General features: G+C 41.1%; 1 protein-coding gene across 1 annotated transcript in view; it reads left to right on the forward strand.

Annotated features, from left to right (window-relative positions):
- The first annotated feature begins 4,941 nt into the window (after nt 1-4,941).
- PLPPR5 (phospholipid phosphatase related 5) overlaps nt 4,942-20,557 on the forward strand; it is an 87,338-nt gene continuing 71,722 nt past the window's right edge. Inside the window, exon 1 of the mRNA XM_048220474.2 lies at nt 4,942-5,188. Within this exon, the coding sequence (XP_048076431.2) occupies nt 4,952-5,188 (237 nt within the window). The 5' untranslated portion in view covers nt 4,942-4,951. The remainder of the gene's footprint in view (nt 5,189-20,557) is intronic.

The raw sequence follows: 20,557 nt of genomic DNA on the forward strand, positions 1-20,557 counted from the left end.
ATAACTGTTTTGAAAGTGAAAACTTAAAATAATACTGGAAATGTAGAAAGAATACAATCAACTGTAATGCAGTCACAGAGTAAGGCATTTCAAAGATATCTCAGAGGTTCTAAGTGGAGATACATACTGCTCGTCCAGATCAGAAGTTTCTGGCCTCTGAGATAAACATCGTATCACAGCTGGAACCTCAAAAACAGACATACACATTACTACACTGGCTGTTTTCCGTCCTGTCTTCTTGAGAACGCAGCTGCCTCCTACATCAAGCACTGAAGATCTTTATGTGAAGATACAGTGCACTCTGATGTGCATAATAAGAGGTCAAGGTGTGAATTTATATGAACACATTGAAGCACATTTCTTGCGTTAACTGGTCCTACAACTTATTCCTTAAGTATCCGATGCTCTCTACATCAAATTGTTTGGCAGTTAGTAAACTAGGGTATTTGCTCCTTCTCAAGATGCAGTTCAATGAAGACCTGTCAAGATATTGCCTCTTGTAGTTCAATAATTATTAGAATGAATTACCAGATGCCTTTACTTATTCTGAAAGCAATTACCTGGCCTATTAAAAAAAATCTCTTTCCAATCTATTCCCATTAGATCTTCCACCAATCTATATGTTAATATTTAAGTTCCTCATTAGTACAAAGTCATCTAACTTTTCTACTCATGAATCTCCTCAAACATTTACAGCTCAGGTTTAGCTTTATGAGCATTTTTGTTGTTGTCTTTGTCACTGATTTTGTCATTGCTGTTGTCAAAAGGAGGGTTCTATTCTTTTCGAGATGTTTCCCTAGTTTGTCTTACGTGAAGTCTTCTGAACCCTTCATACCTCACCATCTCAGCTATGCATTGAAAGTAATGTTATTTTTTTCTGTTTTTACACCATGGAATGAGAAAAGTTCAGGAAAATGCCTCAGCTTACCTCTGAGTTACTTGAAATACATGGAAACCCAATACTTAACATCTGTATGTTCATCAGTTCTTGGAAATGCTCAGCCATCTTTGCAAAAACCATTCCGTCTATAAACTAATGAAGGCCAAATCCTTAGATGTTAGTGGGAAAATCTCAGTCCACCTCTCTTGCTATTCACAGATTTATTGTACAGAACCCAACTGGTAATAATCTTGAGGAGCTAGGTACATCTCCAGTTCCCTTCCAGCAAGAACCTTAGATTTTCAAAGCTAAAGAAGGACACATTCATTTATGTAGCTATCCACAAACAGTCAATGCTTGGCTTCCCAAAGACTGTTCATTCAGTTGGTCTTTGCCTTGCTATCAGCATAAAGATCCACCTGAAATTTCATGCATTTGTCTTTGTCTGTGGATGAAAAAGTTATAAACCATATAGACAAGGACTACATCCTCTCATGCTGGTCTAGCACCTTACTAGTTCTTATCAGAACATAAGTATTGAAGTGGAAAGATGAGAGATACTGGAATTGATAAATGACTCCCCCCAAGATTTGTTTCAGTATTTATCATGGGTCATGTTTTATGGGTGAAGAAACAGAGTGAGATCAGAGTGGTTGTTAAGACATGTGCAAATAAATATAATATGAATCCCTGGAATTTGGAAAATAAAATTTATAAATGTCATAATTTTGACCTAGGTTATCCACCTTGGTTGGAGCTGAGATGGGGAGAATTTGCAGGACAAGACAATGTTTTCAGAAAGATTGACTGCTATAATATATTTGAAAGCACAATGAGGTGCCTGAGAATTAAATTAAATTAAGAATTAAGGCAAGGATTGCAAAGGATTAAATATGAGCAGTGCTGTTGTTTATCTAGAAAGAGTGGAAGGGTAAATTAAAAATTGAGGTAGGATTCCCAAGGGTTTTTGAAGCTGAAAAGATGTATTTTGGAAAAAAATTAGCTTAAATAATTTATAAGAAAATAAAGTGAGAAAACATACTAAACAAGTACTTTCTTTGGCCTGGGTACTTTACATAGTCTCATTTAATTGTCAAAATAAGCCCAGAGGTAAGAAAAACTAGTTCATTTTGTCCCCAAAAAAGCTCAGACTCAGGAAAGTAAAGTAACCGGCCCAAGGGCACATAGCTCATGCTCTTTCATCCACTTCACATCATTTCTATGAATAACCAATGTGCTCAAATATTCATGGAAGTTGAACTTAATGTTGGTATCTTTATAATGTGAATTAAGATTCAGTATTAACTTTGAATTTCAGCATTGTATCATTAGTCAACCATGAATCAGTCAACAAGACTATTTGACTGTCTATGTCTAATTTGAACAAACGATGGGGATGTTGAAGGAAATAATATCTTATTCCCAAGATGGATAGCATCTGAAAGAGAAGACAGAATGTGCATTAATCTATAGAAAAATCTATACACCTACAGAAATATGGATATACCCAGACTCACTTTGTAAGTCAAAAATTAGAAGGAAGTGACTGGTGATAGATGTTGGAGCGACCTGAGTTAAGGTAGTCTAGATACACTTATGTCTACAAGTCAAATTTTATAAAATTTAAATACGATATAGGTGTTTGCTGTGTGCCAGACATAACTGAGCATCATTAATCCTCCTATCAACCTTGTAAAGTAGGTACTAATATTATCCTGATTTTACTGGTGATAAAAAAAAGTCCAGCATCTTGGCTAGGTTTCCAGAGCTGGTAAGTGGTAGAGCTGGGATTTGAACCGAAGCAGTACGAGAGTTGCTGCTCTTACATTGACCTTATACCTTCAATGTCAGTATGTCATGTAAGTAGGCAGTCTATGTTTACCATAGGACGTAAAGATTATGATTCCTAACCCTTGACATATATCTTACATGTGAACATACTTCACCATTGTTCTTAGAGGAATAAATTCATTAATTTATTCAACAGATATTTATTGAACACCTACAAAGTGGCATACACTGCTCATGCTGGGGACAGAACAGTGAACAGGACAGACAAGGACCCTGCTTTGTTACACTCACAGTACTAGGCACTCAATACATGTTAACAATGCAGTATGTGCATTTTAATTTCAAAAGTAATGTATGTTTTCATTGGCTCAGATCGATTACCTACATCACTTTCCTTAATCCAAAGTTACCCTTAAAATCTACCCTTAAAAATTAAGACCATTTTTCCAAAAATTCTATTAAGTAGAAAGGTTTGAGAGATTCCTATGTGCAACCAGAGGAGCAGTTTAAACAGTCTTACAGTCTTAAAATGATTCTCTGAATGGGGCATTAAATCATGTACCTTTGTAATAGTTACATTTTCATAATACGGTAAACTACTCTTGTCCATTAAGGAACCGTTTCCTCCCACTGCCCCAAATTGCTTATTATACATGTTGTTCAGTGTCTTTTATCTAGTAAGTAGTTATTAAATGATGTTTAATAACATGTGGCAGATAAGGTATCCCTCATTAAAGGCAATTCACACTGCCATTACTTCCCCAAAATACCAATCAGTTGCCAAATTTAAATGGCCTTATTAGCCTACCAATGTTGCTTTTTCCTGGTGATTAAAACCCACCTCTAAAAATCACCAAGTACAATCCATTAAAATGAATGAATATTCTAGAAACCTGCTAAAGTAATCTACATTTTAATGAGACAGGAAGGGCTCTAGGAATATTTTCTTGTCTCTAACATACGGTTCTTTACCTGCTCTCTAGAGTGGAGGATGTGAGCAGTGTCAGGCTCTGCTAAGGTCCTCCCCCACCTCCACCCCCACCCCCCAGTTTGCTGCCTAAGCTTGCACGCAGGGACCCACATGGCATCACGAAATGGGTTCTTTACATATATGCAGCTACTTACAGAGCTATGCACATGCGTGTATGCCCATGTATGGGTGCGCTTCGTACGCATGTGGTGTGAGCCCACGTTGGTCTCCCTGTCCTTTCACCTGACCCGTGGGGAATCCCGGCAATTTCCCAGAACTCGGGGAATAGCGAGATGAGGCAAATAGCCCTTTTCCCTGGTGGCAGGCACCGCTGGCTCCCAGGAATCTGCAATGCCTCCTCTCCCAAGCAGCTAATAAAGGGAGACTGACTGAAGATGAGCAAGTGGAGAATACATGAAGGAGGAAGGGGCCGTTGTACAAAAGATGATGCTTCTGGAGCTACTGAACTATGACTGTGTTTCTACATACAAAACCCTAGGAAGCTAGAAAGGAGGCAGAGAAACTCTGAATCTAAAATGCTCTGAGATTATTTTTCTAACAGTGCCTAGAAACCACCGCTTGGCGTGTGTCCTGCGCGGGGTTAAGGAATCCAAGGGAGAGCGGGCTGAAACTCGCAGCGCGGCATCCGGCACTTTGAGCTTCGGTGGGGTTTGCGCTCCGAAGACGCGTCCGCGCACCATTTTCCCAGGCGTTGTGCGGGTTTCTTAAACAGCCCAGCTGCTGCCTCAGAAAGGAGTTTCTAGAAGCTCCTTCTCTGCTGCCTCCCCTCCCCCCCCGCCACTTTTTTTTTTTTTTTCTTTTTTTCGCTTTTTACCCCCGCGAGGAGCTTCTCCAGCTCCACTGCGTCCGCCCTCCGAGGGGCACAGGTGCCCGGCTTCTGCCGCCCGGTCCGCCGACGCCGCCTCCTCCGGGCGGGCCCGGGGTGCTCCACCAGCCGCTGCTGCAACGAGAACGGTCTCTTGCTGGGCGCTGCGGCCGCTGCCGGTCGCCCGGGACTCCCCGCCCTCCCGCGCGACCCCGCGCCCGGGCGGGCGGCGCTTGCGGCGGGCGGGGGGCGGGGAGGGGAGCGGGGGCTCGTCTGGGGGTAGCCGCCTCCTCTGCAGCCTGCTGGCGCCTCGAAACCCGGACCTGCCTCCGCCTCTTCCTCCAGCGACTCCATCCCTCCTCCCGCGCTTCGTCGTCCCGCCGCCCCCGCCGCCGCCGCGCCCCCGGTGGCTGCCTCGGCGGACCCGGGAGGGGGCCCGCCGCGTCCGCCGCCCGCTCGGCTCGGCCCGGCCCGGGAGGCGTGCATGCCCCTGCTGCCCGCGGCGCTCACCAGCAGCATGCTCTATTTCCAGATGGTGATCATGGCAGGGACGGTGATGCTGGCGTACTACTTCGAGTACACCGACACGTTCACCGTGAACGTGCAGGGCTTCTTCTGCCACGACAGCGCCTACCGCAAGCCCTACCCGGGCCCGGAGGACAGCAGCGCCGTGCCCCCAGTGCTCCTCTACTCGCTGGCCGCCGGGGTCCCCGTGCTTGTGGTAAGCCCGGGGGTGCCCGCCCTCGCGTCGGACTCCCTTCGGTCGCCCCTCACCTTCAGGGTGGAGACCCCGCTGAGGGTCGGGGCGCGGCAGCCTTGCCTTCTAAGTTCCTCCAAGTTGTGGGCAGCCCCTTCCCCAGAGGACATTCTTCCAGGGCGCGTCAGGGGTGGGTGCGAAGGAAGCCGCATCTCTCCCCACACGCCACCCCCGCACCCCCTGCCGTGGCTGCAGCGTTAGGGTGACGGGGAGGAGGATGGGAGGGATGGGGGCTGTGGGAGGTGATAGGTGGGGGTCGGGGCCGCGGAGGAGGTAGAGCCCTCGGGTGCATTCTTACTTCCTCCCCTCTGTGGCCTTGCTCCGCCGGCCGGCGGCCCCCAGATTGCGACGGGGAGCGGAGCAGCAGCCGGCCGGCGGGGAGGAGAGGGCATCAGTCTCTGGGGTGTGGAAGGGACTCCTGCTTCCCGAGTCTGGGCGCGTATTCCCGTTTTACCGCCGCCTTCCCTTTCAGATGAAAGTGCCAGTGGGACTAAGCTGACCAGGGAGCAAATTATCTAAAAAAGAATTTTGAAAACTGCTAAATGAAGAGGTTCCAGCAGCAGTGCTTGCTGGAAGCAGGAGCTGTGTCCAAATGACAAGATTTCATTTCAAGACTGCTCCACTCTCTGGGCAGCTTAAATCCTTTCCTCTGATAGCCTCGCTTAGAATGCCTTGTGGATTTATGGAGTGTGTGTGTGTGTGTGTGTGTGTGTGTGTATACAGACGCACGTACACACAGATATACATATGTAATTATTAGGATGGTAATCACATAATAATTTACATATGTGAATATGGTGCAGTTATTGGTAGGAAAATTGGTGGTGTTTCTTCAGCAAACATTATGGTTCCTCTGTTATTGTCAAAGTATTGGAGGTGTCCTTCCAGTGGTACCGCTTCTCTCTTCCAACTCTCAACAGATAACAAGTAGGAAATTAGGAAATGAAGAGGAAAGGGAAAAGGAAGTTTTATTTCAGTGGTTGAATGTGTCAGTTTCAACAAATGAACGTTGAGAACATCAGTGGTATCTACCGGGTTTGGTTATTCATGTTTACTTTGATTTTAGGGGAAATGATTTCATATTTTTCCAAATAATGAGAAGTTCCTAACACACATAATGGAATTCCACCAAGGAACATCCTGATAACTTCAAAGTAACTTCGTTTATCACAGATACCCTGGTAGTTGACTTTGAATTCGGCTCCAGTGTACTGGTTTGAAAAGTGTTAGACCTTGCACCGGAAGATGTTTTTTGTTTTTTGGGTTTTTTTTTTAATATTACAATTTGTTAAAAATCCACCTTCATGTTTGTGTTCTCGCTCTTCCATTTGAAAAGCTGAAGGGGGAAAGAAAATTTAGTCATTTTAAGGAATTTTTTTTCCTTTCTGCAGATGTTGGGTTTTCAGACACATGTTTTCTGGGAGACTGAATAGCTCAGGGATTTTTCTGGGATTTTATTTTATTTTTTAAAGAAAAAACCCTGTCACTTTCAGGTCACTGGTTTGGTTACAACCATAATCAATAATATCTGTAACTTGTCCCTTGGTAATTACCACTCTGTGTCTTATTTAAATGAGGTAGCACCTTTCCAATCCTAACCATCCATCCATGGTGGCAGGTGCCAGTTAGAGATGAGAACATGGCCCTGAGATGCTGATTATTTCTCACTTAGGGGGAAGCTCGGAAGAGAAAGGGAAGTAGTCATTATTGAGTGCCTACTCTGTGCTGGGCACACGAGCTGTAACTGCATTTATTCTTCAGAGCATTCCTCTCCAGATAATATTTAAGGACACTGAGAGTCAGATAACAAAATGGAAACACTTGAAAATAAAAATGGTGGGCGTGGTGTTTGTATGCCCCTGGGACTGACGCCTAATGCCATGCTACTTCTACTACTTCCAAAGAATATGTTCTCTGAAGGGGAACAAGAGATGGCTAAGGTGGCAGGCACCTAGAATAAAAATTGAGGGGTTTTAAAAGGGAGGATCTGACTTGCTTTCCATGTTTTGACTTTCAGTCCTTTAGTTGTAAGACAAGGATTTGGGGGGTCCATCTGATGAGAAGCAAGTGTTGGATTTTAGAGGCTAGTGGCACTGCTGGCCCTCCTTTCCCCTTCTGCTTTTCTGAGTAGTATGCTCTCACAATGCCAAAGGTTGGTGACAGTAATGGCAGCTCTTCCTTTCCATTCCTCTCAAGAACTCCGGCTTAGCATAGTCACTTTGCGTAAAAATAATATTATTAGTAATAATAACACCAGTCGTGCCCATCATTTGTTGAGTTATATACCTTATACCTGTCTAACATTTGCCTTATCTATGAAAGCAATTGTTATTATTGTCACCTAATATTTGCGAAAACTGAGGCTTACAAAGATAAAGTAACTTGCCCAAGGTCTAGGGAAAAAAATCTTATACCCAGAATTTTAGTCCTACTTTGTCAAATTCCCAAACTGGAACCTTTTCTATTATAACATACAAATGCAGTTTACTAATAAGTTATTCTTCTAAATAAATGCCCCAGACAGTCTCTTTCCCCATCTCTTACATTTCTTGGACTGTAGTGATAAAGGTTCCTTCATTTGTATATTTTTTAACCTTCAAAAGTCATTTTTAAGTCTTTAAATTAATTTACTAATTTACTAGCTCTCCTCACTACCTAACAAGCTGTGGTTTTGTTTCATACTTGCTACATTCACTTATCTAAAAATCAAAAGCAATATATCCTTTCAGTTTTATCACGTTTATGTAGTGTTGATTTGGAGCCCAGGTTTGGAATCTAACAAATTTGGATTCAGATCCAAAGTACATCCTGCTGTTATGTTAACAGTTGGGAACCCTACTTGCTGTGTAACCTTGAACAACTTATTTAAGCTGGTTAAGCCTCAATTTTCTAAGTCACAGGATTTTGAATATTCTATTAGATATAATACATAAATGTCATCCTTGGCCCATAGTGGATACTCCATAAGAGATAAGAGATCAGTAAATCATTAGCATTATTAATGAAATGATAATTCAGTAAATGTTTATTGAATTCCTGTGTTGCAAGCATGACATCAGGGTAGAGGTTATAAAGGAAACTTCAGAAATAAACCAAACTCCTGAGGAGTTTACAGCCTAATTTGGGAAATTAGGTAAATATGCCAAGGTCATAATATAAATCACCACAATAGAAGTGTGTGTACACACACACACACACACACACACACGCCACAAAGACCTCTGGTGGTTCAGAAGAGGACAAGCTCGTTTTTATTTGGAGAGGTGAGGAAAGGCTTCATGGAGAAAATGGTGGCATTTGAGATGTGACTTGTAGAAGAGGCTGGAATGGAGTTTGAGTCAGGACATCACAGAAGCAACTACACGGACAGCCGCTTGGTAGCAGAAAATGCAGGCTGTACTCTTGAAACAGCAAGTGGTTTGTCTTGTTTCTAAGAGTGGTGTGTGGGGAACACAGAGGGTGTACAGCTGAAGAGGAAGATTTGGGTCTCACTGATGAGTCCTGGAATGCCAGGCTGAAAGGTTTTCTCAATTTGTTGGGAACTGACTAGGGATGTTGTCTGGTGGGTGGTGTTTTAGGACATTTTGGGGACAGTAGTGTAGGGCTTTTCTATTATTAAAATACCTATGCAAGAATTTTAAACTCTCGGGGCGCCTGTGTGGCACAGTTATTAAGCATCTGCCTTCGGCTCAGGGCGTGATCCCAGCGTTCTGGGATCGAGCCCCACATCAGGCTCCTCCGCTGGAAGCCTGCTTCTTCCTATCCCACTCCCCCTGCTTGTGTTCCCTCTCTCGCTGGCTGTTTCTATCTGTCAAATTAATAAATAAAATCTAAAAAAAATAAAAAGAATTTTAAACTCTTTATCCTTAAGTCTATTTTGTGTTGTGAAATATTGCTTCAATTGTGTTTTCAGAAAATGCCTGTAACTTGGGCTCATTTAAAAAAGACGACATGTTTTATAGGCTCCTTGAAAATGTCCTTGCTCAGTGTGATCTGTGTAGCATTTGCCAAAGCACCACATACATAATTTATAGATATATATTTAATTAGTGATCTTTGATTTTTCATTGATTAGAAGAACTGGTGATGACAATGTATTCTGCGCTCAAATTTGGATACAGTGGCTATAAGCAGTTATCGTTCCTTAGATCATTAAGCAACACAGGTGATTGGAAGGAGACCAGAGCTAGAACATTCATCTTCATAGAGCCAGAACCAAGGCAGAGAAAACCAGCAGAAAGCGGGGCAGATTTGAGTGTTAGGGAACATCTCTGATTCTTCATGTCTGCATCCTCAGGAAACTCCCTCGGGACTCTGAGACTCTGAGGGACGCAGCTGCTGCTGCTGTCCTAAGGGTATGGAGTCACTACATGTGGCGGGAGTAGGTGATGGCAGAAAGCAGCTCCTATCTAGAGCACCATCTTGTTAGATCAAAGTGCCTGAACCTTTCCCATAGACCTCTTCTGCTGGGAACCTCATCTTGAGTGCTCCCTTCTCGTTCTACTCCTGGACCACGTGCCTGGGGCATGGTGAGGAGAAACACAGATATGGGTGTCAGACAAGCCTGGATTCTTATCTGCATTTCTCTCACTTACTCTACGTGTGACCTTGGGCAACATTTTCTTATTCATAAACTGGAGATAAAAATGCCTGCCTCTTGAGAGACAGTGCATCGAGAGGTTAAGATCACAGACTCTGGAGTCAGACTGCTTGGGTTTGAAGCCCAGAGCTGCCCCCTTCCCGCTGTGTGAACCTGAGCCAGTCTTTCTATGCTTCAGTTTCTTCCACTATAAAATGGAGATAATAGAAGTATTGGCCTCACAGGATTATTCTGAGCATGAAATGGGTTCACATAGATGTCGGAGGAGTGCCCAGCTAAGTATGTGTTAACTGCCATGAACACAACCCCCAGGTTGTGACGATTAAGCAAGATAATCTATTTAAGGCACCTAGCAAAGTGCATTTGTCGGTGGATTCCAGGGCTGATAAAATGTTAGAGGTGGACAGAGGCCACCTGGTTCAACCCCCTCACCCACAAAAATTGGGGACACTGAATAGTAAAAATTGGACCTCTGTTACTGGCATCACGTTAGGGAGTCCTACTTCTGATGACTCCTCTGTTTCGTCAGGGAGGCTAACACCAGCTGACATTTGCTATGCAGCAGCGGTGCTAGATACAGTCAGCGCATTACTTCATTCGATGCTCACCCTCGTGGCACGTTTATTAAGCATACGTGCTATCATTAAATCCACTTATGCACAAGAAACATGATGTTTAGTAACATTATGTGTCAGACGTGTATTAAATTATTTAAATCCATTAATTAATTTTCACTTCAGCTTCTGAAGGAAATTTGGATGTGAGGAGGTTGGAGTGCCAACCCGGAGTCCCACATCGACTGTGCCAGAACCCTCAAAGCCTGCGCCTCTAGTTCTTCTGTTCCGTACCTTGATCCTAACCCATTAAGCAGATCTTTACAGATTTTTGGTCATAGTGATTCAGTACTAGAGGTGTCAGAATTGTCTCGCGTCTTTTATCCTCCATTTCAGGTTTTCTGGTCTGATCGGAAGCTTTGTGCTCCAGTGTAGATAATGGTTTCAATGTGTGGTGTGGGAGATTGTTTTGTTTCCTGTTAAGCTTGAAATGTTGTGGCGAGGTGGGTCGCAGCAGAAGGGATTCAAAGATATTCTGCTATTCTGGTCGGAAGCCATGTTCTCGTGTCTGTAGCATACACTGATAAGTGCCGCATGCAGCTGCATTTATGTGGACCCGCCCTCTGGGGCTAGATCTGCACACGACAGTGGGGGGCCTCTGTTTCTAAGGCATGTTTCTTAAAAGGGACCTAGCACCAAATCTGGGGTGTAGTGAACACACTGAAATTGTGTATAAATACTATATATATATATATATACACACACACACACACACACACACACACACATGCACGCATGTGCACACGTGCACACATTTTTCTAGTAAGAGCCTCCATAGCTTTATTGGATTGTCAGAGATATCCAAGATTCCCTAAAAGTTAGAACCACACTATGTCCTTATGTCTCTTAGGACCTTGCTTCACTTAGATAGTCTCATTCATATTCATTCATTCATACTTTCCCTCCCTCCCTGCATTCTTTTTTGTCTTTCTTTTTCCAAAGATCCCCTCCACTTAGCATACTGGAGATGGTGATGCTGAGGGGAAAGCAGGGGCTGGTCTGAAAACCAGCTAGCGTTCCTCTGCTTCTCATCTCTCTTCCTTTCTTCCTCTGGCTGTCTTCCTCCCCATCCCTTTCTCCCCCTTTATCTTCCTGTCTTCTTTTTCCCCCTCCAACCTCTATCACTGGGTTATCCCTGTGGCTTTTCTGAGCCAGTTAACTTATCTGAAAAATGAGGACTTATTTCTTCCTACTTTTCAAAGCTGTTGTGAGAATCAAATAGGTGAGCATGTACTTTGGAGACAATGTGAAGAAAACATAATGCAAGCGGATTACATGGGTTATATACCCAGCTGGTCATTAGAGATGGTTATGACCGCTCACAGCATGACTACATTCCCATTCACTTGTATAGTTTGAAACAAAATAATGTTTCCAAGGAGGAATATTAATACCATCTGTTAAGTATGCACTGTATCATATTAATTTTTTAATTTGCATTGTTCCAAAAGGCATTATTTGTAAAAGTTTTAAATGATGATAATGCATCTATTATGTACTAGGTAGAATGCTGTTGCTTGAATTCGTATAATGAATAAGGCATATTAACCGCCCTTTGAGAGCGCAGACATTATACGTGAAGCTATAGCTGCAAACCTTCGTTTTCTTGCCTGTGAGAGTGAGGTAATGATACTTAACATGATACCTTATAAGAATTAACTACCAGCATGCATCAAGTACTCAAAAACTGATAGCTGCTCTTTTAGCATAAAAGCCAATAATATTGACAGTGCACAGCGAAATGACATCAAGTGTACTTACTCATTTCTGTGGAGCAAATGAGGCAAAGCACTCGCTTTTCACTTTAACCCTTTCTATACGCACTAAGACGTCTAGGGAGCTTTAGCACTTCGCTCCAGCTGGTAAATGACACATCTAGGATCTGAATCTTATACTTCAAGTCCAGTGCTCCTTTGGCTGCATGCAGTTTCCCATTAATTTGATTCCCAACATAAAATGGCGACATTCCTAGAAGACAGAGGTGAGTCAAAGCATATTGATTATGTATCAGTGTGCTGTTTACAGTATCCGTATGTTTGTTAATCTATAGGCTCAGTTACAACCACACATGACAAGAGGATGTTCAAAGACATGTTCAAAGACCAAACTTCATTTTTTCAGAACCGGTGGAATGGCCAGTAGAATAGCTCAACATTTCCATTCATCAAGTCGAGAGGCAAGTTCTGATCTCAGAGATCTTAACCAATAGTTAGGAGAATCTTTTAACAGACTTTGGAAAATCGTAAAGAATATCATTTAGATGGAAGATATTTTAAAATATGTGAAATGGAGTTCTACATTCAGTTGGATTTAAACTATTTCTGAGAATGCCAGTTTTCACTCAGCAGGCTGGTTATTTTTTTAGTCTTATTATGACAGATGTAGTTTGAAAATCACTGTCAGTAAAACCACCATTTTTTGTTGTTGTTGTAAAAAACAGAATCTGAAAGATTTTTTTCCAGACCAGGTTCATTTAGAACTCTAAACACAGTCTTTTGGTGGATATTTCTCAGTGAGTGAACGTGTGAGTGAATGTGTATACATGTGTATGTGTGTGTAGTGTGTGCGTGGACACACACTACACACACATATATATTTGGTCTGTAATAAACTTGGAATTTCTTTTATGGATTAATTCTTATCTCCCTTGCTTCTAACCTCTTTAATGCTCCCCCATCCATCCCTCCCACCCCAAAAACCCCAACTTTCTGGAACATTCTTCTATATCTGTTTGGACTTCGCACCAACTCCTCTGGGGAAATCTCTTGGGCTCCCACATTCTCCTCTATAAATCCTTAGCCTCTCTAACAAATTGTGGTATTAAAATAACCTTATATTGTGCTTTATGTTGTATTCATTTTTACTTCTGTTTCCATCAGTAGACTTGCGAATCTCAAAGTTAGGGTATTGTAATCTGACTAAAGCTGATTTCATCATATCCAACTCTTCAGTTATTTTTGGTAGATAAGTTATCTAGGCACCAACTAAGTTTGTGATGATGAGGTTATAATGACCAAACTCTGATAAGCATGCAGTTACTTAATAACCATTCATTGAAACAGGCAAGAAAGTCCATACGCCCTGTTCTGTAAGCTCAGTGAACTGGCAGCTCTTTGTCCTTGAAGGTGTTTTAAGTGTATGAAAGGTTCATCACAGAAAAGGTGGGATTCTGTGCCCTTGCACTGACATGCTTCATGCAGAAAACCTCTTAAACCAATGGCTGGCCCTGAGATCCATTGAGAACAAGTCATTGGGGTATAGGTTACAGACCTCACTGGAGTCTTATGGTTTATTTATTCAAGGATGGAAAGTATCCCCAAACTACTTTAGTCAATCCACGTAGCTTGAAAATATTTAATTTCACCAATAAAGATTCTATTTTTAGCATTCATCGTGCTAATTAAAAGTCATTACTTTCATCAATAAAAATTATTTTTATATCCATAATGCTAATTAAATCAGTTATCAATTAACATACAGATAGCAAAAAGACTTGTAGCAGCTTGTTCCGATTGGGCTTTTCCTGATAAAATGCTAGTGACTTCCCAGGACTTCCTTCCTCCCTGCCTTCCTCATTCCTTCTTTTCTTGAACAAATATTCAGTGAGCACCTCCCATGTATAGCATACCTTGAAAATAAGACTCAAAGAGCTTACTTGACTTGCTGCAAATCCCAAAACCAGGATTAAATCCCATCTTTCCCTTCTTCAAATCTTTCAGAGCAACATTATGAAATAAAAGACTTATGAAATCATAGGTCAGTTAAATACAAATGTAGTCCTGCCATATCTACGTATTACCAAAATAACTTGTGGCATTTCCTGTCTAAGGCAAGCAGGATTTGTTTTGATAGAACCAGAACCTCTATTCTGAGTAAATTGTGTATTGTGTTTCTTGTGTGATGATCCCCTTTTTTAAAGAGTGCTTTCAATAACACCAGCAAAAACTGTACTTTTCTATTAGGATTTTTTATTGAGATTTCAGATTTAGCTTTTTCTCACACTGGGGTGCACAGAAGCACTTTTCACGCTGGGAAACATCTTATATTTTCAGAGATCTCATCAAAGCAGAATGCCAAGTTTTCACAGACACCAAAATTGAGCAGTCTTGGATAGAGATAGTGCACCTGGAGCCTCATCTTGTAATTTAAAATAAATTCCTGACGTTTCCAACTAAAAAACAAAATAATATCGTTGGATTGGTGACAGTAACCTTTTCCTTCACATGTGCCTTAAGTGTTGGGTTTGCTAAGTTACTAAACTGAATGAAGAGACTTAGTCAAAACTACGTTGACAACCCTTTTGGTCTTTCACAGAGAGACCTTTGTTTCCTTTTCTCTCTGGCTCCTAATCACATGATTATTTGGGGTCCCCTTTTTATTTCTCTTGGGGCTAAGTCTAGAATACGGATATAGGAATCCAGTAGACACTTTATTCAAGCCACACTATCAGGCTTTTTCTGCCATTCAATTTTTGGAAAAGATTTGTGAATCCAATGTTAGAAGACGCTTCTTTGTAGCTGGGATTTGTTAGTCATGAACGTGGCCTTAGAAATCATTTAGTTTCATCCCTTGATTTTCAAATCAATGGCCAGAGAGATCAAGTGACTTGCCCAAGGCCATGCAACTAATGAGAAATGACACAACAGATGTCGTGTGTGGGCACTGAGTATATATCAGTCATTGATGTAAGTATTTACACATATATATTTTTAAAGATTTTATCTATTTATTTGACAGACAGAGAGACAGCCAGCGAGAGAGGGAACACAAGCAGGGAGAGTGGGAGAGGAAGAAGCAGGCTCCCCGTGGAGGAGCCCGATGTGGGGCTCGATCCCAGAACCCTGGGATCATGCCCTGAGCCGAAGACAGAATGCTTAACGGTTGAGCCACCCAGGCGCCCCAGTATTTCCACGTATTAACCAACTGAATCCTCTGGTCATGGGAGATACAGTTGTTATCTCGATTTACAGATGACACTGAGGCAAAAAGGATTAAGCAAGTAACCCATAACCCCGCAGCAAGAAAGTTGAGGTACGTCAGCAGAATGCCAGATACGTGCTTTTAACACTGGGAGGGGGTTGGTCCCCTTACCAAATTTTTTGCCATCTCCTGCTGGACCTAAGCCCACCTGCAAGGAGTATTAGTTGGGAGAGAGACGAAGAGCATACGATTATTGTGGTAGCTTTTTCCTTGTGGCTTTTAGACTGTTGACCGAAGAGATTTCACTGAATATTATATTTACAATTGCACTGTCTGTGACAGTGAAGAGGTGGTGGCAGATACGGAAAAAGAACATTTAAGTCTCAAATTGTTTGGTTCTATGATGTCTTTATGCTTCTAACATCAAATCTTTTCAGACAAAAAGTAAAACTACATTTGAAACTTGCTACAAGTTTCAACCTACCCATTTTTGATGTATAGTTTCCAAATTCTTACAGTGTGATTTAAACATAACACAATATAATATAATTATAACACTATATATAATTAACATATAGCATATCTACTGCACCCAAGGCAGAGTCATTATGTTAAGTTTGGCAACTAGTTAGAGGCATGGAAAAAATAGTAGTGTGTGTGTGTGTGTGTGTGTGTGCACACGTGTGCGTGTGTGCGTGTGTGTGTGTGTGTGTGTGTGAAGGAAAAGCATAGACATTTATATATTTGTATATTTTGAAGTCATTTTTGTTTTTGTTTTTGAAGGGACTTACGGATACTCTTAAAAGGATTGCAGAAATTTTTGGTCCAATCCCATAGTGCCATTTTCTGAGAAATAGCAGTGACTTATGAAATCAGTTTTCTCCTATGCTGTGCTTTATGTTATTTTCCCTACTCTTCATTTCCATCTGCTTAAATACTTTCCAGCCTTTACCTTAGGCAACTCCAATCCCACCTCTTTCATAACTCCACCTTCGATGTTCCTAGGCAACAGTGATCTACCTTGCCTTTAAAATCCTTTTTGAATAATAGTCTGTCCTCTTATATACTTTCCATAAAAGTGTAGTTGTGGGTATGGGATGGCGAGCTGGAGAGACAGTGAGACCAAATAAAAGGAACAGTAGCAATAATGTATTATTGTCTGGAAATAGTGAATGCTATTGGTAGGATTCATAATAAATTTTGTATATGCAGACTTTATGATGATCTGAAATTAAGAGGAGAGAGAGATTGGGGAAGGAAGGAAGGAAGGAAGGAAGGAAGGAAGGAAGGGGGAGGGAGGGAAGGGGAGAGAGAGAGAAAAAAAGAAAGGAAGGAGGAGGGAGGGAGGCAAAAGAGAGAAAGAAAGGAAAGGAGGGAGGAAGGGAAGAAGGAAGAAAGGAAGGAAGGGAGAAAGGAAAAAGGAAGGAAGAGGAGTGACTCACTGGCCCGACTGGCAGTGAGCTTTCCTCATTACCCCGCTGCTTACTGCCTTTGAGACCTTGAGAAAATCAGGTAGCTTTCTGGCCTCTGTGTCATTAGATACCTGGTTTGGAAGGGTTTGAACTCCACCTGCGGCGGGAAACTGACTGACGCCTGGCTCTTCCATAGCCTTTTATGTGTGTGAGACAAGGGTCACTATTAGGACGGTGAAATAAAGTCTGTCTCTCTGAGTTGTCTGCTTCCAGGCCTCTCACCATTTGAAGCCATATAGAACACTCTAGATGGTCTCCCAATATATGATGTTATTTTAGTTCTTTGACTTTTAGTTTTCATGTTCACATGGCATGGATTTGAGTCCATTTTGCCATTCTGGCTCTCATGTCTGACCACACTTGAGATGTGCTGTTTTTAAGGCATGGCACGAGCCGCCCTGAATAATGTGTTCCCAGTGTACTTTCACCCCTGGCAAATACGTCAGAAGTTCTGCATACTGTTTTCTTTAAAGCATTAGCCTTGGGGTCAGTGGAAAGTCTCCTTGTGGTTAATTATCTCATCTGCGAAGGGAGTAGGTTAAACTTCTCTTCAAGTAGACAAAAACACTGCGTGATGGTATACACTGTCTCCCTTCCATGACCACAGCAGACATTGCTAAGAGATTGTGGCATCTTCTTTCCAACCAAAACTGATCTGGGTTTTCAGTCCTTGAGGCAGAACTCCAGGCAACATCTTCTAATCGGATTTGCTGTCTTGCAATCAGATGACTGTTAAAATGCAGTTGTATGTCACAATACACAACATAGTATACTACTTATTGATGTATTATAGTTTAGTACATGTAAGTATTTTGGTCATCATAAGATTACAAATTCAGCAAATTTGTCTTGTATATCTTTGCCTCTTGCTCACCACATAATGCCTAATACAATGCCTTTCAAATGGTAGATGTAAGTAATTATTAATGTGTTTTAAGAGAACGCAATGGAAGAAGCAGGAATTAAAATTATTTGGGGTACCCATTCCTAGATACTTATGTTATAAAGTCCAAAGTATTTCTCTAAATCCCAATTCTTAATATTTTATTTTAGTTACTACTCATCCCTGATTTCAGATTTCTTTTTACCCATGTACGTTCACTTACTTTTTAATTTAATCAAAGTTATCTAAAATATAGTTCAAAATATTTACTCCAAATAGAGAATATTTCAAACACCTATCATTCTGTTTCAAAAATCTTTAATATCATCATATTTTTGCTTCTATAACCACTATTTCCGCCATATCTTTAATTGTCCATAGCACAAACTTTTATAACTTTAAATTGTCACTCTGTAAGCATTTCTGTAGCATATGCTCTTTCTCCGTCAGGTGTGACATATTCTATATTCCGATACATCCCCCCCCTATTTTTTTAGAATGAATTAGTGAATTTAAAGAGCACATCATCTTCCATTTTGTTTTGTAAATCAAATAGCCAATACATTCTTCATCGGAAGTTCATCTACTTGGTAAATTAGACAACTTTTTTTTTTTTTTTGGTCTTCTGATATAGGATTCAGCTAGCTTGCAGAGTTTCTTTTTTTTTTTTTTTTTTTAGATTTTATTTATTTATTTGAGAGAGAGCGCGAGTGGGGGTAGGGACAGAGGGAGAGGGACAAGCAGACTCTGCCTGAGCACAGAGCCCAAAACAGGGCTCTACGTGGGACTCAGTCTCACGACACTGAGATCATGATCTGAGCCGAAATCAAGAGTTGGATGCCCAACCAACTGAGCCACCCAGATGCCCTGCTGGCAGAGTTTCTAAATGAAATAAGTCATGACTTTATAGTCACTCAGATCTCTGAATCATACTCTGTACATTTTCATTAGTAATCCTAAATTAAGAGTTGAAACACTTGACTCAATACATGGAACTGTTTTTGAGAAGAGTTTGTTTCCTTAGAGAGTGATAAAAATTAGTGGTACTTTAGAAAATGACATTAATGAGTAAAGAAAGATTTAATGCTGCTTGGGCAGGCAAATCACTTACAACTTCGATTAACTTCGGAAGGAACCAGGAAAATGAAACTAGGATTTTATCGTTTATGGATACTTTTCATTAAAATTCAGGATTTCCCAGTTAGAGTGAAAAATCAGTCAAGTGCAAATTAGCTCCTCACCTTATCCAATGGATGCAAATGAAATCACCTGCTAACAATCACACTGAAATGCAGTGATCGGGTATTCAGTAATTTGTTCCTTTATTTATCCATTAAAAAAACAGTTACTGAGCTCTCCCTGGACAAAGCTTTGTATGTGTAATGGTCTCTACATATTCGAAGATGGAAGAAAGGATCCTTGTTCTCAAGGAAGTCAAAGTTCATTGTCAGCGAAGAGTTAAAATACACTAATCCTGAAAACTGGCCTGGGGGAGGAAGGTAGACAGAATGATGAGAGAGATTGCTGAAAGGAGGTGACTTTAGCTAGTCAGAGCAGGGAGGGAAGGGCAAGAGCATACATAAGCAAAACTCCTTTATGCTGGAAAAACCTTCCCAGGTTGAAGGAACTCCAAGAATGTCTGTAACAGAAAGGTGTACAGCACAGAAGTAATCAGGTTCAGAACATAAGGATGCGTAGTAGAAAATACATTACAATAATACGTTACAATAATATGCAGGGATTCCCAGCATGAAGAGGTAAACCTTTGATACGCATTCTGATCTCTTAGCCTCACCATCTCTGTCTGCAAAATGGGACATCTAAATCTGCCTGTCTTACAAGTAACTCTGTTTATGTGATTGAATTTAATTTAGTAAACTGAAAGAGAAACATTAGAATATTGTTTCAGCGTTTTAAGGAATCTAGGGAAATAGTTATCTCATTGATCTTGGCTGCCGGGTGTGTTCCAGGGTGCTTACATTTTCCTACTTTAAAATAAAAATATTGCCATGAAATAAACTTTTAATTCGATAGTTACTGAGAAGATAACCCCTCTGACACGCATATTACATGATTTTCAATCATTATTTGCAACATGGACAATGCTAAAACATCGATATTAGTACAATTATGAAAGCTTATGCTGATACACACAATGAAAATTTAAATTGGCAAGGACATTGTTGTTACCATTGCTATGTTTTGCTTCTATAATTAGGACATCTTGACTTGCATTTTCTAAATTAAATAACAGGTGTGCTCACCTGTGTAGTAAATATCTTTAATCTCCTGTTTTTAAATTAGAAATATATACATCTATATGTTGCTCTAGAAATTTGAGGGCATGCTATTCCAGTTCTTTTAGAAAGCACGGATTGAAATTTATGTGACACCCAACAGTACTATTCTTGGTAGGTGAAATTCATATTTTCCAGTTTATGGTATTAAGGATTAAATGTTCTTGGTTTTCTTGCAAGATGCTCTATCCTTCTAAATTTAGTCATCTAATTAAGATTTCCATTCATGGGAAGTGACTTTAAAGAGCACATAAGACAGGCTTTTATACAAACAAGCTTTGATTGGATTAATTGGATTTGCATAAATTTTATGATGTGAATATGCTAGTGTCTTGGCTTCATTCACTTAGAAGGGAGAGCTTAAAGGAATGAGAAAGAGGAAACACATGAGAGGTTGCAAAGGAAGCATGTAAAAGCAGTCAGGTTAACGGCATGGCAAGAACAAACCCTAAGGAGCTGAAGCAGTCCAAGCTTTAGCAATATATAAACTGGCCAAGCCCAGAGATCTGAGCATAGGGAAAAAAAAGATGGGAGATTCAGACAGACC

Source organism: Ursus arctos, unplaced genomic scaffold (assembly GCF_023065955.2).
Source record: "Ursus arctos isolate Adak ecotype North America unplaced genomic scaffold, UrsArc2.0 scaffold_12, whole genome shotgun sequence".
In the NCBI taxonomy this organism is placed as follows: domain Eukaryota; kingdom Metazoa; phylum Chordata; class Mammalia; order Carnivora; family Ursidae; genus Ursus; species Ursus arctos.